The sequence below is a fragment of the Dermacentor albipictus genome, chromosome 5 (assembly GCF_038994185.2).
Source record: "Dermacentor albipictus isolate Rhodes 1998 colony chromosome 5, USDA_Dalb.pri_finalv2, whole genome shotgun sequence".
In the NCBI taxonomy this organism is placed as follows: Eukaryota; Metazoa; Arthropoda; class Arachnida; order Ixodida; family Ixodidae; genus Dermacentor; species Dermacentor albipictus.
The window spans coordinates 126,250,212-126,273,562 of record NC_091825.1 but is presented as its reverse complement, the minus strand read 5'-3'; the positions used below and the strand labels follow the sequence as shown (position 1 = coordinate 126,273,562).

The following is a 23,351-nucleotide window of genomic DNA, read 5'->3' as shown; positions in this document are numbered from 1 at the left end:
CAACTTCAGCCAGGCTTCGTCATTACGCTTCAAACATGCTAGATATTTTCACTATATAAGGGCTTACAACCACTCACAGTCATACGTGTACTGCCAAATGACAGGACTTCGCGATTCCTTGACTTAAGAATATTTTTCGAGACCATGCATGCTAGTTGTATGCTGGTTGCAAGGGCAAGAAGCCACTACTGCAATTTAAGTCGGGCCACTCCAAGTTGATAAAGAGGTGCTTCACATGCAAGTTAGCCTTAATGAACGCGCTTCGCCTTCGTGTTTTCACAATTGTTGCAACAGTTTCTTGGCACAAGCAGGTTGCTTGAAAAGCGTCGGAGTTCCCCAGGATGTTGTCACACCTGCGACCGAAAGTTTGCTTAATACCGCAAACTACGCTCGAAAGGGTGCCCAATATACTACGCCGGAAATGGATCGAGTGAAGCAGAAGTGCGCAGTAGTACCATAAAAAAAAAAAAAACAAACCATACCTACGTAAAGAGCGGACAGTCGGGCCATTTCGAGGCCGAGGAAATGAGGGTCTGACCACAGGCCAGGTGGCGCAGCGATGTGCACTTCCACATTACCTCAAAGGTAGACAGCTTATCATACGTCTACGGGGTCACGTTCACGCATCCCGTTTCCATAGAGACGTTGATGCTGCGCCGGTCATGAGGCGCTGGCTACGCCCACCTCACCACACTTTTCCACTCGTCGCCTCGCTCCTGCGGTAAGGTGTTTGCTTTTCTCTGCACAGATGATTTTGCATATTCTCGCGTTAAGAACATTGTTAGCAATACGTTTGCTATGCAGGGTGAGCGTATTTTGGGCGTGTAGCATAGAATCTGAGCCGTGGCACTCGTTAACCGTGCAGCCACCCGTTTGTTATTGCGCCCATCTTTTCCGGATGAGCATTTGCATTACTTCCAACGCGTAATTTTCCAAAAGTCACTCGCAAGACCTTCGGTTTAGAGCACAGAACTTGTTATATGTGGCTCACCCGTACCATCACACAAACGTTTCATTAAGCGCGGCTTGAGCAGTGTAATGCGCGTCTGGGATCGCGTTGTGAAGGGTGTTTACCTCACTGCAAATACACGCTGCATGCGCCTGGCCCGGTTCACACGGCCACTTTTACTTGACGCGTTGCTTGTCACGGCCAAAACGTTCTTCTTGTAGTCTGTGGCTTTATCAAGTGTGTGATCCAGTATTTTTTCTCTCCAATTCTCCTTGTAAACATAAAAAAAAAGAACTTTTTGCTATGAAACCACTGCTTCCTATTCTGTGCAACTGAGAAAAGCGGCTAAGAAACGGCAAAGGAATTGCAGAAAAAGAGAGCTCTGATCGCAATATTTTTCCAATCTGCATGAGCTGATTCAGCCTTGCTGGTTCTTCGAGAATCTCGGCGGCTTTTTCAGTAAAAAGCTTGCGATCCAAGGGTTTATTACGTCCATTTGTACGGTATGCTTAAAAATGATATATTAAAGCTCTTGCGCTCCACTAAAGACGACGTACTGGACATTTTTGCGGGCAAAGGTAAACCACAATCGAAAGCATTGTTATCGAAGCCGAAACCAAAACATAGCTGACCCACGCGTCCAAATTATCGGATGACAAAATTAGCGGTGTAACCATCCGCCCGGGCCACTGGCGACACTGCAGCATAGTCCGACCGCAGGGCCCTACGGGAGTGTCCGCTCTTTACCAATATGTTTGTCTATGGTAGTACCGTACATACACGACGTCTCACACAGGTCGAAGATCGCAAATAACGCGAATGTAAGAGTCGTCTTTTCAGCTCCAAGCAAGCTTTCTAGTCTGTGGAAGGCCAGTTACTACACTTCCAAGAAGTCCGATTGCCAGAAAAAGCACAAAGAAAGCTTTGTTAAATGTGAAACTTTGCATGAATTATCGTTGTCCTGTGGCAAAAACACGTCGGCCAGACGGGACCTTGCGCAATTGATAGGCTACGTGAGCTCGCAAATCTCGTGCGAATTGCAGGCACGGGCCGTCTGGCCTTTCACTTCGGGAACTGCGGGTGTGGTCTCATATTCACGCAATGCAGCATGATAGGAAGAAGTCCGACGCAAACAACTAGTGAAATAATTGAAGCGGCGAAGGCTGCTAGTTTGTCGGACATCGTGTGTTAATGCACCTTCAATCGTGTGCTCTAAAAAATTGATTTTCTAAACAAGACGCAGAGAGTGGTTCGACGCGGATGACAAAACAGACTGGTCTCTTTATCTTGCGGCCAATAGATCACTTCTTCATTTTGTCTTAACTCTCAGCACACATGCATCTTTGCTCTTTTTAAAATACCAAACTAGTACTAATGCGCCTGCGTGTGGTGCTATCTATTTTTCTATATATACATGTACTGCTCCGAAAAATACATCAAAGGTTGGAAGTTCGCGCCGTGTTTGCGTCGTTACTTTCAGTCATGTGTTCTTTTTTTGTGCGCTAGAAAATGTACTATGAGTAAAAAGAAAAACCAGTTGTTGCCGGGATTGAACCCGGGCTTGCTGCTCCTGTGTCAGCTACTCTACGACTGAGCCACCTTTTTCTTATTGCATGGAATTATGGGTAGTTTCACGCCAGCACTTGCTAGCTTGCAGCGGAAAAAAGCCACATAAACGCGGCCTAGCGCGTGAGGAGAGACACGCGATGTGACATGCGCGTTGCGTCGATACGTGCACACTTTGCATTGCAGTTGCATAATATTACACCAGGTGGCACGCCACGTAGCTTTTGCATAGGTAGCAGTACAAGGTGGATAGAGAAGGTTTCAGGAAGAAAAAATAGATTAAGGAGATGCATGCAGAAATACTAGAATGAAAAAATATAGATATGTATTGTATACATGATTAAATCAAGCAGGGTAGGGGACCATTTTTCACCTGTCGTTTCAGAAGCAATGCCAATAAATCATCAGCATTAGCATCGTATCGCGCCATTTGTGACGCATCTGACATGCGTGCGGCGTAACGTCGATACGTGCACACTTTGTATTGTAGTTGCGTTGTATTTCACCAGGTGTCTCGACATGTAGCAGTTGCATGTATTAGCTACACGCTGTATGTAGATGGGCCTGGTCAACTCAAGCAGGCTAGGTGACTGTATACCACCACCCTCTTTTAAAGGGGATGCCAATAAGTCATGATCATCGTCATCAACAACAGCATCGTATCGTTTCGCGGGTCAAGGGATGTGACATATCCGCCCCGTAGTCTAGGTACCTGTGTTTACTCTTCCGTGCACGTTATGGCGCCTCTTCACAAGGTACGAACCGCTGCTGAAGAAGCGAATCGTGCGCTGAAACGCACGCGGTTGCAGCTAGGCAACGTCGGGCTCAGCAGAACGCTGTGCTGAGAGCAGGATAAGCCGCAGCACCAGCCACAGTCTCGCAGTCACGAGGTCGCGGGATCGTATCCCGGCCACCGCGGCCGCATTTCGATGGAGGCGAAATGCGAAAACACCCGTGTACTTAGATTTAGGTGCATGTTAAAGAACCCCAGGTGGTCGAAATTTCCGGAGTCCTCCACTACGGCGTGCCTCATAATCAGAAAGTGATTTTGGCACGTAAAAACCCATATTTTTTAAATGTCTCGCAGCCGACGCCGGGCGGACAGTTCAGATCGTTATCGTGAAAACGACGCGAAGAGACTTCGTCGCGAAAAGACTTCGCCGCGAAGACCCCCTCTACTGCCGAAAATAAAGCTCCTTTGGAGCCGCTGCTCGAGCTTACGCTGTGACTGTGACACGTATGTTGCGCAGGCTTGTGACGTTTTTCTTAGAATGAAATGTTCTGGGGTAGCGAATGACTCTGTTGATATGCAGTTGCAGTAAAAAAAAAAACAACAACAAAGTTGTTCACACACGTGATCAAGCAGAGTTGCTACACGATCACGGTGTTTAGCTTGGGGGGGGGGGGCGTTCCATTGCTCCTGAGCGGTAGAGTGTGAAGGCGGGAGCTCTCCTCACCTTGCACTGATTTTGGTTGCTAGGAGTGCTGCACAAATAACAGGAATTGGTATGGTAGGTTAATGACGAGTCAGGGGAATAAACGCCCGGAGGGTAAGATTTATCATAAAATGAAAACTGAGAAATCGGCTTGAATTACAGTTTTCTAGCCTGCTACACAGCGTTAGGGCAAGGAGGAAGGGTAACAATGGAAGAATGTTATGATGGTGTATACGCGAAATGAAGATGTACGAAGAAAGAAAAAAAGAACAGGAAACATTTGATACAGTCGCATATCCAGTGCACTGTCTCTAAAAAATCCACAATGGCCTGGCACGCAGAATATTTTGGCCATAGGCTTAAAAGAACATACCTTTTTCTTGCGGTATGTAGTACGAAAAGACAGACAGAAAAAAAAAACGGACACACGAATTATGGCGTGCAACACCAACCAGCTCCTGTCTTCGCCATTTTGAACCTAAATGAAGGCTTGAAGCTACACGCTGGCTTTGAGAGATGTCGCGTAAGATTGCTTCGAATTATTTTTAACCGCACGAGGTTCCTTAGACGCGCGTCAAAAAAAGTTTCATATCGGCGCCGCCATGACAGCTGAGTGTCGAACCTTCGAGCCAGTCTTCAGTGGTGGCGTGCTAGAAGTGCTGAATCACTTTAGCGAGTGCCCTCTACGAAGTAGGAGCTCCATAAAACTGTCTGGAGTTAGTTGATATCGCCCGCCCACACTGGCCTAGCAAGACTGAAAAAAATGGAGGCCTCACTCCTACGCATATTTATTTCAGGCGCGCTTCTTGTAGTGTTGCCCGCGGGGAATGTGACCCCATGCACCATTGCGGGGTCAGAAGTAAGCTTTTCTCATCACTCATTAATTTTCATGAGCAAAGTGAAAGTGGCGGTGATCTAACAAAAGCAACGAAGAAGAAAAAGAAAAAGAAAGAGCCCGAGGACACAAAGGCAGACCCACACAGGGCAAAGATGGCGCGAACCTCATTTGCTTAGACTTCCGCCTGAACTACGTATTCACTGTATAACGCGCGCGATATGCGGGAAGCACACGAGAACAGCTGTTTAAATACGAGAGCTGTGCAAAAGACTAAAAAAAAATGAGGTTGAGAAGGCCGGTGGGCGATGAGGGGGGCATGTTGGAGGGAGACGAGGTTTTGCTTTGAATGATCTTTAATTCACCGAGGTGACGAGAACGCTCAAGCGTCAAGTTCGTTGACGAAGGAAGAAAGCGTAATGCATGGCTAAGAAATCAAGATACAAAGAAGGAATGCACTGCGATGGAAAGGTTCAGAAAACACAAGGAACATGAAAGGCAGGGAAAAAGAAAGAACAGAGAAGAAACAAATGAGGCTCTAATCTCGCGCCTTACCTAGCCCCCCCCCCCCCCCCCCCCCCCCATCCTTTACACCACAGGTCTGCTCACTCAGGGTGCGCGGTCAAAATTCTGGGCCGTCAGCCTCGACAATAAGGAAAGAGGAACGAGATAAAGCGTCGTCTTCCTAATTTCCCCAAGTCTTTCCCAAAGCACCCCTTTTCTATATAAACGTATTGTCGCCTCGGGTTAGTCTGCACATTTCCATAGATGCCTTGCGGCTGCCGGGAGGGCGTCTTCTTGCGCCCAATTATACTTATTAACCCCCATCTTGCAGTCATTTGGCTCTTTGTTCGTGTTTCTTGTGGCTTTTTAGTCGCTCTCGTGATCTTTACGCATTGTTTGTTTGTTTTCTTCACCCTGGTTTTTCTTGTCACACATTGCAGCGCGTATAAGCGGAATGAATATCATCTTGGACTTGTGCTCCTATTTCGTCAAGGAACGTTGATAAATACCTTGTGCTTTATATATATATCGCGGTGAACTTGCGTCTCGTCAACGCATTTGGCCAAAGGCCCACGCTTTCAGCGACGTATTGAAAACAGTTTGAGTGACTTTTCTGCGTGCGTTCATAGGCAATGAAACAAGTGGAAAAACACTTATAACAACACTAGTCTTTTAGCTATGATCAACAAATACTGGCTATGATATAAAAAAAAATTGAAGATTAAGTGCCGGTAACCCGTTTTTGTCTTTTCTTTTTTTGTGTGTGGCGTGGGAGGCCAGAGTACCATGGTGCATCCATACAATTTTACAATTTCTTCGACGCTTGGCACGTTGCTACGTTATGTAAGCCTTGAAAGGACGGCAGAAATCAACGGGAGATGCAGTGCTCACTGGGCTCAAAAAAAGAAAATAAATATGGGCAGTACTTATTAAGAACAAACGGTATTGCGGGTCTAAAGCCGTGATTGCATTATGAAGCACATCGTAGGCACATCGCAGTGACCTCCTCCTCTCCCCCACTCCGTGTCCTCTCCCCAATTCGCTATCGAAGCTTCTGTCGTTCACATCCGAGGTTACCTTTAAGTTGTCTTAATACTTTTTTAACTTTTCACTTGTTAAAAAGTTCAGTTGGCTAAGGCTTGTTATATATAGGGTGTTTTAGTTTTAGCTTCACCAAAATTTTTTTAATGCGTGTTGGAGATAGCACAATTCTAGACCTGGTCTAAATTACTCGATGAGGCGGCTATTACTTTTGCGATAAATCAGAATGCTTCATTGAATAATTATCACCATTGCGCTAATCAAAATTTTAATTAATTACCTTACAGCACATATCTAAATTTACGAATTGTAGCTAATGTGTTCGCAAGGCTTATCCGCTTGGAAAGGATTCTTAGGACGGCACCAGTTTCAGTTATTTTTGTTAAAGAATCGCTGTTTTGTGCATCGAGCACCCCCCCCCCCCTCCCTCTTCCCCTCTCGGGGTGGCACGTGGGAATGAAAAATCTCCGCCTACGGTGCAATGTGTGACAAATTTAACTTGTTGATACATTGCCGCAGAGAAGTGTTAACAAAGGTTGCAGCGTAATGCGAGACAAAGTTTGCGGTAAAGTAATACGATAAAGCTTTGTCACGAGCATTTTTCTTTGATTGCTCATCGCGTAGCAGCGAACGTGCGCTATCACATTGTATTGTGTACCAGTGTTATTGGAACAGTACCCTCCCCGTATTTACCCAGAGAATGCGGTTGCCAGTACCAAGATAAAAATAAATTAATAAAAGATTTGTGTGGTGTCTAGGCAACTCGCGTATACACGTGGTCAACAACTCCCAGCGCTTGTATCACTGTGAGACAAGCGTTCCAAGGACAAATTTTAGGACGTCACACAAATTGAGCAGAGCGATGGCTCAGCCGATGGCACTCAAGGTGCTTCAGTTTCCCACAACACACGTCAGTAACGCTCGCCTACATAAGAGCGATTTCTTTCGAAGCCACTCCCACACCACGGCTTGAAAGAAAGACGTTCGGCGTTTTCACTACACTCGCTGAAGGATACTGTTTACACTACGCGCGTATATTTAGTTACCTCCTTTTTATGTCGCGCGTGGGTCGCCCAGGAAGTGTCTTTCATTGTAGTCCGGGTTGGAATGTTTTGCGAGCTCTCTAACGAGCTTGTACACGAGTAAGTGATTCTCGTTTCCTTTAGCTTTATTTCTCTTTTCTTTTTTCGCCAAGATCATTCAGTACGGAGTGCGGAGAGTTTTCTTCTTGGGCTCTTGTTGAAACGGCTCGTTTAACGAGTACCAGATGCGGAGTGTTTGTCTTTCCCCTCTCCGAGGAACTGTCGAAAGCGCCCGGCGGCGCTTCCGACTCTGTTGTCGCGCCTAGTGCCCATGAGTTTGTCTGCTCCGGCGCGAGAGGGCTTTCTTGTATCAAGAGCGTTTATCGGGAGCACTCCTCCGAGGCGACATCTCAACAACGAACTCTTTTTCGATGTACTTCGTTCCGGCATATACTGTTGTTGTATAAGAAACTAGAAATCCGTATAAGAAAGCGGAGTGCAATAACGTTGCTATCCATTGCCCTTCGTAAACTTCCTGTCGATTTGTGCCCCGTGAGCAGGGGCTTGAGCAGACGTAGCTTCGGAACTCAACTCGGCGTACTTGTAGCCTAGGTTTACGAGAGCTGAAGATATCTATACTCCACTTTTTTTTTTGGGGGGGGGGGGGGGAGAGGGGGTTGCTCCAGTTTTTGAAGAACAAAAGAAAACGATGTACTTGGTCAGGCTGTATGAAGTTGATGCTTTGAGCATTGTTAATTTCGCTGCCTGACGTTGGTTGTTATCTGTCGAGCAACGCCTCTTAAAATAGATCTGCCTGTGTGATAATTTTTGAACACGTGGCGCTCTCCTCAAGCGCACTCGGGTCCAAGTAACCTTCCTTTTATCCCTTCCATATTTCTGTGCTACATTTCCCATTTTTCCTGCGTAGGGTAGCCAGTCGGATACTTTCATGGATATCTTCCATGCCCTCCCCCTTTTTCTTTCATGCCCTCTCTCCTGTTTTTCTAACGCCAACAATTTTTTTTCTCATCTCTTAGTTTAATACGGTTGTAATTGTTTTTAAACGATCACGTGTTAAAACAGCTTGGCGAGACCAAGATTCATTCAGGCGCAACCTACCTTAATCTTCGGGCATTAGGAATAGATCCTGAGCATTTTGGTTGTAATAAATATGTGGCACTCATTTCCAATCAATTACATTGTGACGTAACAGAAAGAGGGCGTCAGCAATCGAGTGTATCTTCCGTAACATAGCCAAGAAAACACCTGACGCTCACAATGAAGACAATGAGGAGGTACAATGATGGTTGATGGTACATAGATTAGAAAGTGTAAGAATAAGTACTTTTGATTACTAGCAACACTTCGAACCTTTTAAGCTTAATCCAAATATAATGAGATTTTCTGCCTTCTTTTTCTTTCTTGTCGAGCCAGCGAACTGCTTCTTACCACCAATCGACGTACTTATAAGAAAAAGAAGCTACGTGATACTTCAGCCTGCCCCTATTTCGAGGGTGTTGTGCTGATATGCATTTATTTCGGATTTCGCCAATGCCAGCTTTCTAGCCATTTCGTATCTCTCTAGGATGGTTACACCACACGCACGCAAGTGCGCGAACACAGACACACACACGCACACGCACACACACATTAACATTAACAAATAATAACGATATCAGCTTGCCTACTTACAGACCTTCAAACCCTTCGATCTCAACGTGAAGGTGGGTTTGCCTCAATAAGAGTGCTAACGCGGCAAAGCACCCTTTAAATAAGTAAACTTGCAACATTGATAAGAAATGCGATTCGGCTGGCGTGACTGGCTATCCGACAACAAAAGTTAAAGAAACTACTAATGCTGTAACAAGGCTAATAATAACAGGAGTTCTCCCAGGCTTCATTCTTTTATGTAATTGTTAGGGGGTTTTATGTGTTGCATAGGAAGCAATAACTGTAATATACATGCGGTATATTTTAAGACCTCTTTGTCTTCCACTGTGAAAAGAAGGCAAATGCTTTTGTCGTTAGTCATTATTTTTGTTTCAATAAAAGCCGGGGAGCTTTAGCTTTGTCATGACGGATCAAATTATTATATTATCGCAGATCCAATTGAACATATTATGCCCTAGGATAAGGGAAGCAGAGAGAAAAGGGTAATTACAAAATGTCACGATCAGAACACAAGGAAGGAGGTTCAACGTAAAACGAAGGAATGGGCGGATTCTTGTGCCTTGATGTTTGCGATGGACAAGTCGTGAATGATCACATACTAGCCGCGTTGATAGCCTTGCCAGCACAGACTAGCACTCAAGCCAACAGCCAGTGACAGGAGAAATGGTAGTGCTGGAAGTATAAGAGAAATAAATAGTGTGGACATCTTGTCCCACCGCCGAAGTTTCACAAGCTCCTCGTGATGAGCTCGCAAATATTAGCTACCCGACGTAAGACCCGGTTCAAAAGCACGGTATCACGTGTTCAAAACTCAAGTACAGAGATAAACGCGAAATCTCAGCGGCGCAGAATACTTCCTCGTGTGCTGCACCTCCGCGCCGCGTCTCACACACAAGAGCAGACTTGCCGGGTCTCACACAGACAAAGAAAAAAGCACTTCAGGCAGACGCTGAGTCGCCTTTATAAGCATTACCTTGATGCACAAAAGGTGACTGGACCGGCAAATTGCTCATCAACCCGGAAGAACCGCTTCGCCAGCCTTAATTTTCTCGTCAAAAGATGTCGATACTGTATCTTTTACCATCTAATCACAGTTGCAGAGGTTATTAGCCCTGAGAACGACCTACAGGGATGCTGCGGGCTCTGGTCGTGTGACGTCAGGGCATGGACTAGCGACTGTCGTCTGCTACAGTTCGAGTGGTGTCCGGGTGCCCCCTGCAGCGTTTCCGTTTGTACGCCCTTTTGGGTTGTTCGCCCCATTCCCGATGATAGCACGCTTATGGCGGTCCTCTCAGATATGTTTCTCGATCTTTTCGTTCGTCAAAACTTATTCTAAGAGCTTATTATACAGTAATGCACTTCTCAAAGGCAATGCTACAGTACCAGCCAACGGAGCTCACTCCTGCGCAGTACGGGCTTTTCATGCGCGGTTCTGCACTTGCAGCGGTAGCTCACGGGAATAACAAAGCCACAAATGCAACAACTCAGCATAGAACAATTTCGTTAAGCGACGATACTTGCCGTGGTTCAACGTACATGTAACAAACGCTGACCATACGTGTCTTCTACAACATTTACCTTGATTTTAACTCGGTAGAGCTCGTTTGCTGATGACGAGTGGCCCACGTTAAAACGTCAAATTTTCACTTCACAGAAACGTTCGGCGGTAGCACGAGGACTGAACTAACACCGCAGTCTACATTTTTAAACTGCGTCTCAAAATTAAGCCGTTCTTTGCCGGTTAATTTTAAGCGGTGGTACCATACAGTAGAGCTGCTTGAGGCTTTCAGCTTCTTGCAGCCCACGATAACGCATAGAGCAATATTTATTTCCTTCTCAGTGCTACGCACTCGTCTCAGTTCAGCGATTTTCGGGTGATTGTTGCTTAAGGGACAGTCAAGTATGACAGATCTGTTTGTGCAAACTGACACAGCTGTTCGGTCCAGATGTTGGGACGAAATTTACCTGCTAGACCGTGTGGCGGCGGGCGGAAAAGGCCAAATCATTCATTAGTAGTATGGGACGCATTGAAGATATCATCGTTAGCCAGAGGAGGTAAATAATAGAGTGAGCTCATACGAGACTTGTTGGTGTCTTCTTTATGTGGCACGTATACGGCAACAACCAAGCCTCAAATTTTCGCGATTCACGTGGTTTCGACTTAAAACTGCAGTTAAGCCGTGACAGCAGAAAGCAGCCGAAATATCATCCAGGAAGCTGGAGGATACGGCTGGTGCGTCCGAAATTCGAAGATGCACGAAACGAATGAGCACGCGCGTCGGCTGAGCGAGCCGGAGCGAGCGGCGTCCTAGCCGTGACGTCACTTGAGGGCGGGCACCACTCCAGCTTCTCGCCACTAACAGCTTGGAGTGTCGGGTTCACCGAAAGGACATTAAAAAGGAAAAAAAGAAAACTTACGAGCTCCGTTAGTAAATTACACTTCCAAAATACAAAAAAAACAATGCCGCTCTTACCGCGAGGAGGCGTTCGGTACGCCACAGAGAAGACGCAAAATGGAAAGACGGGTGGCGGTGACGCCTTGAAGCTCCTGCACCAACTTCGCCGTGACGACGTGGATTTTGACGCCGCCTGCTCGGGCCTAGGTATACTTTTATCGGTACAAATGAACTCCACCGAATTCAAAAAAGAACTAAAAACTGAAGCTTTATGAAACGAGACCGGCCGAAATGAGAGAAGAAATAAAAATGAAGAAAATGCTTTGCAATTCGTGACGTCACACTGACGTACTACGAAGGGGGTTTCGATGCAAGATTCGAAAATGGTACTTGGGCCGTCACTTCCTTTTATAGTAATCAACCTATTACCGCAAAATCAATGAAAGTAAAATCAATGAAAGTAAATTTCTTCAAGAATACTTAATCAATCTAAACTGATTCACATTTTCTTTTAAGTGTCCCTCTAAGTAATTGGGTCTGTTTGTAATAAGTTGATAGCTTACTGTTTACTTGCCTATTGAGTCAGCTCGTCGATTGAGGCCCGTTATTGTCGGTTTTCAAGTTTACTCTTCCTGAATTAAATAATCGCCCACTTGTCTTTAGTAATCACGCATATTATTAATTTATTCAATCGCGCGTTTAATTTGCTGGTGTGTTGCGTTCGTTGAACGGTGCAACCTTTATATGCTTCCAAAAAAGCGTTTCTAATGTCACTGACATTTCTTGCATTGTCTACCGATCGGCCAATTCACTGCGCAATAAACGTGAGAGCACGACATTTTGCAAAGAGCAAAATCGGCAAGCTGTCGCTTACCAAGCACCATGTTCAACTGTAATCTCAAAACTGCAAGGAAGCGGACGGGTGCAGCTCTTCCGCAAATTTGCCACCCATGCTACTCACAACAATTATGACGTATAACCATGATACCACCTTGCCTCCCTCGAGTCTACTCCCGCCACGGCTCCAAATTATTATTTAAGTTCAGCGTGTGAGTGGTAACAGCAGTGATACTGGAATATCAATTCAAATTTGTAGACATATACGTTATACCCATAAATAAACAGCACCTCTAACGGCCGCAATCTGGTGACAGGCGCTTAGACCCTGCTTTGAAGCATTAACATCATATGAGAATAGTTATTGCGTGCATACTACAGAGAGACCGCTGATTTGATAGTAACGACGTGAGCTAGGACGCCATGCAGGAAGCTATTTCTTGAAATTTTCTACCCAGAAAATTGATTCGAAGAGCCATTGTCATTGACAAAGAGCACTACTGCGCGTCGTACGCCTACAAAATATCGCTACATTTATTGGCACTATAAGCTCATTTTACTCACCGTGATAGAGTGCTTTTGGAAACTTAGAGTTAATGAAGTATGCTTTTGCAAGGGTGGACGGGATATTCATTGAGCAATCGCCCGAGTTTGAGGGGCTTTGCTTAGTGCATGACGTGAGGCGTGCGGGAGATTAACTAATAAGTACTGCCCGCATCGCTAAGGCGCAAGCATTTAATTCGCGTGAGCTGGTAGTCGACGTTAGAAACGGATTTTCGGCCACAAATTGAAAGCGCCTGATGAGGAAACGGTATTGTAGAGAGACATTCCATTCTCTGCAGAATGCGAAAAAATTAAAGGAGAACCGTGTCTTGACAAAAAATACAGTTGGGCAATTATTCTTCAGTCATTTCTTCGCTGGTTATCTACTATCTAGTTATATTTCCACCGTGTCATTTCTGAAACGAAATTGACTCTATTGACCACTGTATTTCAGTTTGTTGCGGATATATACTTCAATGAGAAGGGTTCCCAAAAGGTCTGCTTCGTCATCCTGCACTGGATCTAAGCGTTTCACTTGTACTCTCACACTGACCATCGGTTCTAGGTTATAGCTTAATGGTTATGTATGACAGGGTACTGTAAGCTACAAAATTTTTCATGCTATTTCCAGTTTCTCATGTCGTAGTTATATGTCGTCTAAACTTGTTGGCCAAAATGTTCACTGGAGCATGGCGCTCTTCTTTAGCCTCTTTTATATGTGTATTCATGCGGTCGGGTCACTCAGTTTCGCAATATTCCTTGTCCGCAAATTTCCATGTCCAAATTTTGTTTTCATTTTATTGTACCGGTTTATTATTTATTAATTTTCCCCACCACCTGGTTTTTGGCAGGTTGCTTATAGCGGGTAGGTACCATGTCTGACGCTCATCAGCAAATGTAGCCTGTCTTCAACGTCTATCTGGTATACAAGTGTACCTAAATAACTACCCTGGGTAAACTAAACGTGGACAGGAGATTGTAATGCAGATCACCCCTTACGAACAATAACGCGAGAGCTACGTTTTGTACCGCTACGATCCTATCTCCAATAGTGGTCCACGCTTCAAATTATCCGTACGAGCCGAAATCATGCTGTCATCACGCGAAGTCGTTAAAGGCGAAACAAAGTAATGCTAGAGTCTAGCTAGCCCTACCTTGTCCCCATTTATCCCCGATAGTACACTGATGTTGGAGAAGAAATAACCGGCTTGGAGCAAATGAGGAAGGGAGCTGCGTAGCTCGTCAGTGAAGCTTTATAATATCGCAGTGTAACGCGGAAGGCCCCTGCTGATGCTTTACTTCTCAGGCACGGTACTGTAAATTGAGAGAGAAAGAGAGATGGGAGAGAACAGCAGGCAGAAACCACACGGACGTCCGGTTGTCTACCCTGCACAGGAGAAAAGGGATGAGGCATTGAAAGAAAGAAAAAAAATTGCAAAAGCAGCGAGAGAGAGAGAGAGAGAGAGAGAGAGAGAGAGAGAGAGCCCACCAGCACAGTAGTACAGAAAGGGCGTCTGAAAACGTCTTCGTAGGTCCGTTGATTTCAATAACGACATCGTAGCGTGTAGCTTTCTGGGTTGGTCAGGAGTGAAGCCATGTACTCAAGACCTTTGAATCTGCATAAGGATCGACCATCCTGTTGGCCGAGCGCGCCTGGGAGACAGACAGTATAGTGCATATGATTTCTGAATGGTCTTCGCGAACATCTGTCCAAGGGAAAAAATTACTAGAATGAATAGTCAAGGTGATTGATCCGAGACGCCTAACCTCGCATCCCGCGTCGAGTGGTGTTGTTGAATGGGGCCGAAGCTTTCTTCTTCTTGCCTCAAGGCATGCAAAATTTTAACTTCAAGCTGTGCATTGAAATCTCAAACTTTTGAGTAGAATATAATGACTTGCGAAAAATGTAATGCATAAAGTGGAACGTGGAAGTGTCTGTGTAGTTTATGACCCCGGCATTACTTTACTTCGTTTCGATGTATATGAGAAATTTTCCTCCGATGGGGGCGAAATGCAAAAACGCCCGTGTCCCGTGCATTGGGGGCACGTTAACGGCCCCCTGGTGGTCGAAATTAATCCGGAGTCCCCCACTACGGCGTGCCTCATAATGAAATCGTAGTTTTGGCACGTAAAACCCAAGAAAAAAAATTCTAGCGTCGTATTTTTGAGAAAATAGCGACAACATTTGTCGGAAATGCAGATGTAGACCTGATACGTTTGAAGAATAACAAATGTCCAGTCACGAGGTTGCGGAGCGATTTTACATTCGTATATATATTCTTTAGCCAAAACATTCGTGAGTTTTCTGATTTTATAGAGGTCTCGATCTGCGGCCAAGTTTACAAGGCAGTTTGTTCGTAAGTACTCATTACTATTGGGCGGCCGCCTTCGCCTATGGCATGTCCAACATCGCGATTGGCTTGTAACTGCTCTTGCGAGCGGCTTTAGCATAACAACTTTTTCTTAATACGGGTCCATAGAGTCTCTCCGAGCGTACTTATTCGTAGTGAGCGAAACGAGCTAGTCCTAGCGCGTTCACAGTGACACAGTGGCAGTGAATATCATGTCGAAGTGCACGCTTTCGGGCTAGTTGGTTGGATACGTGTTCTGGAACCACAGCGCTTAAGAGAACGCGTATAAGAATGTGAGAAGCGCGCTGTCCTTGTCATTCTTTCTCGTTCGCGACGCTAAGGCGCTGCGGTCCCAGTATACGTGCATAGAAAAGTTCGCCAATATACAGAGTAGAGCGCTAACCGCACACCGTGTGACTCCACCCGTGGAGACTTCATCTTCAAACCTCGCAGACGGGTGAAAATGTCCACGTGACAATGATTCACGCGCACGCACACCAACTTCGATTAATCTTCCATAGGAGAGCAGCAAGGTGTTACCCGACTCGAACTTATATACTAACGTATCGCCGTCGCGGTGCGTGGTTTCTTCGTGAGCCGAGAATGATATATGCGTACTTATTCGACGGAGAAAAGAAAATTGTCCTTGATAAACCGAAGGTTGTGGATGAAGATGAAGCGGCTGAGAATGATTCCTACATGGTCTTCGTAGCTCCCACGGCTGAATATTGCGTAGACGTTGAAATGGCTCTCCCAGTTGTGCCTGTCAGAGACGACACTGCTCTAGCTACGAAATTATCGGCGAATTTGATAAATTTTCTTCGAGGCTCTCGAAATTGCGGAAACGAGACACAGCTGCACGCCCGATCACGTAATCGTCGAATCAGCTGTAGGTACTAGGACGGGGTATTACCCAATGCGAACTTTACTGCAAAGGGCGCCAGCATTGCTGCGCTCGGCTAACTACGAAGTTATTGGAAAAGTTGATAAAACGCTTATAATTCTTTTAAGCAAACTAGGTTTCTTTTGTGGAATTCGTGGGCTTTAAATCGCCTAACGTGCAATAAAAAATACACGATTATGGTTTGTCGGGATGAAACATTCGGACTTTGCGCTGTGTGCGTTTCGATTTCGTCGTCGTAAGAAAAGTGAGATTCCTGAAAAAAAAGAAACAAAAGCGCTTTCTGCTGAAATTAAACCGAAGTAGTGCGTTATCGGTTTTATTGCGCTATGCTGTTATGACCTATAAGCATCGGGATATCCCTGTTACGTCATGGTTCCTTGTAGCACGAAATCACATTATGGGGTTTTACGTGGCAAAACCACGAGCTGATTATGAGGCATCCCGTAGAAGGGGGACTCCGGAATAATTTAGACCACCTGGGGCTCTTTAACGTGCACTAAACTCAAAGGACACGGGTGATTTCGAATTTCGCCACAATCTAAATGCGGCTGCCGTGGCCATCATTCGATCTCGAAACCCCGTGTTTAGCAGCCTAACAGCCACTAAGCTACCACGGTGGGTCCTTGTAGTAACACGGCCACTTGTAACATCACGGCTCCTTCTAACACCGTTGTTCGCTGTAAGTTTGCAACGTCATGGGTGCTTGCAGCATCAGGGCTCCGTGTGAGAAGAAGACGAAGTGCCTTTCAGGCAGAACGCCGAGTCTTCCAGCTCTACTTATTTTGTGGATTTTTTTAGACTTTGCCAGTGAACTGCTATTTCCTCCTTACCTGCGATGGAGACGGAGTCTCACGCGCGTCCGCCGGAGTCGGCAGTGCCCGCGGCGGCTGCCTCCAGGAAGCGCAACGGCACCGAGAGCGACACTGACAGCGACGACACCATGCAATACTATGTCAGCGGTGAAGATTCTAGTGACGAAGCCTTCGAGCTGGTGCGGAGCCGTAAAGCAAAACGAAGGTTTCTCAGCGCATCCTCGAATTCGAGTGAGTCCACCGTGAGATCTTCGCGGAATACCGAGGAGCTCACCATCCTGTTCACGCCAGTTCTCGCTACAGACAACCTGAGACGCCTCAACAGGCAAGCCGTGTCTTCACATCTAGAGGCACTGGTTCCGAATGAAATCAAAGATATCAGAGTGAATACCCGTAAGAACGTCCTAGCGATTGACGTAGAGCACGCGGCTGGGTTGGATTCTTTGCGCAATGTCACGGAACTTGACGGGATGAAAGTCCGCCCTCATATTCCGCTGGGCAAACAAACCAGCAGTGGCGTAATTTACGATGTTGATGAGACCATTCGTCGACTCCGATCTGTCAATCTTAATCAAGCCAGCTACGGAAAACACCATCATCACAAACGCGTTTCGTCTCGGCACGTCGCGGTGTGTCAAAATCATATTTAAAGGCGAATCCCTACCTTCGCATGTAAAAGTGGGTCATTTCCGACACGCAGTTCGCCCCTTCGTACCAAAACCACTGCAGTGCTGGAAGTGCATGAAGTTTGGGCATGTGAGTAGTGTGTGCAAGAACACTACCGTCTGTTCTCGCTGCACTGGGCCCCACACCACCAACACGTGCGAAGCCAGTGTGCTGAAGTGCACAAACTGCAGCGGCCCTCACGATGCCTCCTCGAAGGAATGCCCTTTTATTCGCAAGGAAATGGCAATATTGAAGAAAATGGTTAGAGACCACTCGTCTCACCGAGAAGCAGCTATATCTATTAGGCGGCGACGATCGCGTCGCCGACGTCGATCACGAACCTCCAAAGCCTCTGCAGAGCGCCAGCCACGTGCACTGCCACCCACTCTTCCGCCCAGGCCCAACGCAGTCGAATCAAAGGACAAAGATGCAACCACCAGCCCTGCTACTGACGCGTGGCCTGCACTCCCGAGGCTACATGCTGCTACTGAGCGAAATCAAACTTCTACGGCAAGGGACACTTCGACTGTTCCTGATAAACTGACGGACCAAGATCAACAAATTGTTGGCATGATCAGCTCTCTGGTGAGTGCCATTCGTGTTCTTCTGGACAAGATACAGACACCAACAGCTCGAAGTGCGTTGCAAGTGCTGGATGCCATCAATCCGGTGCTAGCGAGCCTTCAGAAGTCCAGTGCTTGAGAACTTCTACAGCAGAACCATGGCTCATCGACAGCAACAGCGATCGTTCCGGGATGATGTCAGAAGTGCCTCCATATTCCAATGGAATGCGAGAGGCCTAAGGTCACGTATTTCGGATTTTCGACAGTTCGTGTTTGACTACCACTTTCCTATACTGGTGATCTGTGAACCGAACTTATCAGCTTCCATAAGACTATCAGGGTATGAACCTTTTGTTTCAACAACGTGTGTCCGTAGTAGTAAGGTTCTGGTTTACATTCGCAAGGACCTAACGTATTTTTCGCAACCTGTAGCGCCACACGACGGTAACCAATACGTCTGTGTTAGTGTGAAAAAGAAGAGACTGTCTTTTACTATTATTGGCGTCTACCTATCCCCAACAAGTCAGTTTGACAGCAAAAGACTAGAAGATATTATGGCTACTACTCCCGGTCCTTGGATAATAACTGGGGACTTCAACGCTCACCACCATATATGGGGAAGCTCCAGGATAAATTCGAGGGGCAGGTCACTAATATCCTTTGCATCAGGCCACAACCTGTGTCTTCTAAATGACGGAAGTCCGACATTTCTGCGAGGAACAACGTACAGTAGCTGCCTTGACTTGACTTTGGTGTCACGTTGCCTGACTTCGAGCGTGCAGTGGTTCACTGATATTGAAACCCATGGAAGTGATCACAATCCGACCTATGTGAGAATCAATGGTCTAGACGCCGCATTACCGGATGTATCTCGCCAAATCGATTGGTCAATCTTTCAAGATCGAGTAGAAGACATCTGCAAGAAACATATCGCACGCAGATTAGAAGATATAATTGCAGACGCAATGCAAGATTGCACGCGTTGCTTCACACATTCGAAAAAGCGTACAGAGAATGACATTGAATTGGAAAGGCTTCGTACAATACGTCGCCGTGCTGAAAGGAGGTACAGGCGCACAAAGTCAATTCTTGACCTCAGAGAAGCTCGGCGAATGCAAAAGAAGATAAGACGCCGAATGGATACGCTAGCAGATCAAAGATGGAAATGCTTTTGCGAGTCACTAGACCCCCGCAAGCCATTGTCCCGTGTGTGGCGTACCTTACGGGGTCTTTGCTCAAGACCCCAGCAACGACACCCTTTTAACGCCCTTGCTCTCTATCAAAACCGCCGTGAGATAGACGTCGCAGAGGAATTTTGCGCGCAAATCACCGGCGGCACAGTTTTAGTCCCTGCGATGGCTTTAAGCGACATCCCCGGTCCACGAGATACCAGTATGGAGGCTCCCTTCTCTATGGAAGAGTTAGAAGCTGCTATGGCGCTCTGTAGGTGTTCGTCTTCACCAGGGCCCGATGGCATAACATATACTGCTTTGCGCCACCTAGGCCGAGAAGCACGAAGAGAACTCCTCAGCCTTTTTAATAGTTCATGGCAAGATGGTGTCGTCCCACAGGAGTGGAAACGCAGCCGCCTGGTACCGCTACTAAAAGCAGGAAAGTCGCCGCTCGAACTGGCATCGTATCGGCCTATAGCACTTGCTAGCTGCGTCGGGAAACTCATGGAACGCATGATCCTCATGCGTCTCGAATGGTACCTAGAACACCACAAGATTTACCCTGATTCTATGGCGGGATTTCGACGAGGCCGTTCATCGATTGACAGTGTCATCGATTTAGTGTCATCTGTAGAACAGCAAAAATCATGGAAACGATTATCAGTAGCGCTCTTTCTGGACGTGAAAGGCGCTTACGACAACGTTTCCCATCAACCCATTCTAGACGCACTTTTGACAATTGAACTAGGAGGGCGAGTATATCGATGGATCAGAAACTACTTGACACAAAGGTCCTTGTTCGTACGTACGGAAGATGGTCCAACTACCGACCACTACATATGCCGAGGAGTTCCCCAAGGTGGGGTTCTAAGCCCTATTCTTTTCAACCTTGCGCTTCTTGGGCTGGCCGAATCCCTACCGGAAACAGTCAGTGTCTCAATCTACGCCGACGACATCTGCATCTGGTCATCAGCGGTCACTCGTCTGCAGGTTCGCGCAAGGCTGCAGAAAGCAGCAACACAGGCATCTCACTATCTTCACACACAAGGCCTTACCATCTCAACAGAAAAATGTGCGTTAGTCGCTTTTACACGAAAACCAATGTCTCGTTATCCAGTATGCATTAATGGCCAGCCTATCTCCTACAAGAGAAATCATCGGTTTTTGGGTGTCATTGTGGACCGGGACCTCTCTTGGAGCCCTCACGTTGCACATTTGAAGAAGAAGCTCACATCTATTGTTCATGTCTTCAAGTTTATCGCCGGGAAAACATGGGGATCGTCAATGGGCTCCATGCTACAGTTATATCGAGCACTTTTTATCGGATTGCTACGTTACAGTTCTCCCGTGCTTGCTAAAACATGCAAGTCAAATCTTCGGGAACTACAGAGCGTGCAAGCCCAGGCACTACGTGTTTGCCTTGGACTTCCGCGGAGCGCCTCAACAGCAGGAACCATTATATTGGCTCGAGACCATCCGATCACGACTTACATTAGCATCGACACGCTTAGGGCCCATGTTCGTCATGTTTCACGCATACAATCAAGCTCTCTTGCCTGCCTGCCAGAACGACGACCGCAGGCGTCCTTCTCCAACGAGGTCAGCATCCATCGTGCCTGTCTACCATCGGGCTTCACACCGTCAGCACGTTCAACCTCAGCTTTGTGGTGTTTAGAACAACCTCAAGTGCGTCTCATGGTACCAGGAATAAGAAAGAAGACCGACCTGCCTACCTTGGCCCTGAAGCAAGCAGCTCTGGATTGTTTGAACACTTTCTATTTTGACCGAGTCCACATATATACGGATGGCTCTTCCACTCAGACCAGCTCCACCGGCGCAGTGGTTATACCATCACGATCAATTAGCATCCAATACAAGATTTCTCACATGACAACATCGACCGGATCGGAGCTTGTTGCCCTCCGAGGTGCCGTTGATTACATTAACAACCAACCCGCTGATCGGTGGGCAATATTCTGCGATTCGAAGGCGGCCTTACAATGTCTTCTGTCATCTCTTCGTCGCGGGTCGTGTGAACAACTAGTGTCGGAGATACGAGAAATGCACCATTGTATGATAGCGCAAGGACACGACGTCGTGTTTCAGTGGCTGCCCGGCCATTGCGGTATCTCCGGCAACGACCTCGCTGACGAAGCTGCTAGGAAAGCCCACGAAAGAGCAACCCTTGTTTCTGTACCTTTATCGCGGACCGACGCAGCCCAACACCTAAGCAAGGTAGCACACCGTATGACATTAGAGAAGTGGCATACACCTGAATTCACCCAAGAACGATTGCGTTCCCTCGACCCCTCTATGCAACTGCGGCTGTTACCAGGACTTCAGCGCAATGAGGCAACAATGCTGTGCCGCTTACGCTTGGGCGTCGCATTCACCAATGCGTATACGTTTTTGATTGGAATGACTGATAGCGCCGACTGTAATGCCTGCGGTGCCGAGGAAACTATAGAACATCTACTGTGCTACTGCCCATCTTTTCAAAACGAAAGACATGACCACTGCACAGCTCTCAATCAGCTAGACAGCACACCGTTCACCTTGAAGAAGATCTTGGGACCATGGCCTCGCATATCGCAGCTACGAAAGGCCACAAAAGCTCTGCTGCGATATTTGAAGGCTACTGGACTGAGTCAGCGTCTGTGACCCGGACTGAGTGACCGAACGATATCCCCAGTGGACTTTCTCTTCTTCTTTTAATCTTTCAGTCCCCTTTTCCCTTTCCCCAGTGTAGGGTAGCCAACCGGGCTCAGTCCTGGTTAACCTCCCTACCTTTCCTTTATCATTTGCTCTCAGGGCTCCGTGTGACGTCATGCTCAAAGCCTCGGAAACCAAGACTTTTGTATTTGAATTAATTCAATTTTTTTGTTGCATCTTGTACTACTGTTCTTTCAGGTTTTCTGTTTTGTTTTCTCTTTTCTGTTCTTTGCCTAACACAAGTGCACCAATACTAAAGCGTAAAGCTGTTCTTGGGCAATTTCATGAATAAATAAAATAAATAAATAAATAAAAATAAAAAATGAAATGAAATGAAGATAAAGGTTAGCATGAATTTGGCCCCTTACAGGAACAGAAACTGACAACAGTAAACAGCGGCAATCAAGTGACGACCAATCGTGAGTATTGCTTGTGTAAGCGTTCGTTTTGTTGTGTGATCAAATGCGAATGGGTACATTGCTATGGAGTTGCTTAGCGCTGGCACATGCTTGGGGACACTGAGTCTGTGACACTTAGTAAATGTAGTAACTATAGTTACTAAGTTAAGTTGCTAACTGTAGGAGGTTTCGTTATTGTTGACGGCGATGACTACATATCCTTGCTTAAATATAAAACAAAGTATATACGTATAAATTTTTTAAAATGAACACCTATTTTCTCGGCATAAGAAGTAACAGTAGAATGTACGATGGATTGTCCGACAGGTGCGAAGTACTGCTCCCCGCAAAATATGTTGAAGCTTGGAAACCGGAAAAAGAAAAGAAACAAAAAATTTCTGCTTCAGTGCTTGCACCTTAAATATAATAATAAAAATCTGCAGTTTATGGTTCTCTTTTGCGAACACAGCACTGTAAGCTTAAATTTTAGACTGAGTGGCAGATACCGAAAAGATGGATTTCTTTCTTTCTTTCTTTCTTTCTTTCTTTCTTTCTTTCTTTCTTTCTTTCTTTCTTTCTTTCTTTCTTTCTTTCTTTCTTTCTTCTTTCTTTCTTTCTTTCTTTGTTTGTTTCTTTCTTTCTTTCTTTCTTTCTTTCTTTCTTTCTTTCTTTCTTTCTTTCTTTCTTTCTTTCTTTCTTTCTTTCTTTCTTTCTTTCTTTCTTTCTTTCTTTCTTTCTTTCTTCTCCGTCCTCCGATAATTTTAGCAGTCTGCTGTACGTCCCGCAATAGTACAATGTATAACAGCCTGCGTAGTACAGCACGGGTAAATGCAGGTTGTAATTACCGACGAAAAAACATAATTCAGGGTTGTTTCGATGTAGCCAAGGCCAGGAATGCAACATCCGCTCACGATTCATTCCCGATTTACCATGATAACTGGCGTTCGAGCCCTGGAACAGCGGAGGCATGTTT

At 46.1% G+C, this 23,351-nt stretch overlaps 1 protein-coding gene across 2 annotated transcripts in view; it reads left to right on the top strand.

Annotated features, from left to right (window-relative positions):
- Positions 1 to 580: 580 nt before the first annotated feature.
- Positions 581 to 23,351, top strand: part of LOC135913954 (uncharacterized) — a 110,869-nt gene continuing 88,098 nt past the window's right edge. The window contains exons 1-2 of one of the 2 annotated variants that reach the window (XM_065446661.2): positions 634 to 721; positions 22,351 to 22,399. Coding sequence is in view for 1 of the 2 variants with exons in the window: in XM_065446659.2 (XP_065302731.1) it covers positions 663 to 721 (59 nt within the window). In the remaining variant the exon portion in view is untranslated. Of the gene's footprint in view, positions 722 to 22,350; positions 22,400 to 23,351 lie in introns of both variants that reach the window. The other variant, XM_065446659.2, reaches the window with a different exon arrangement.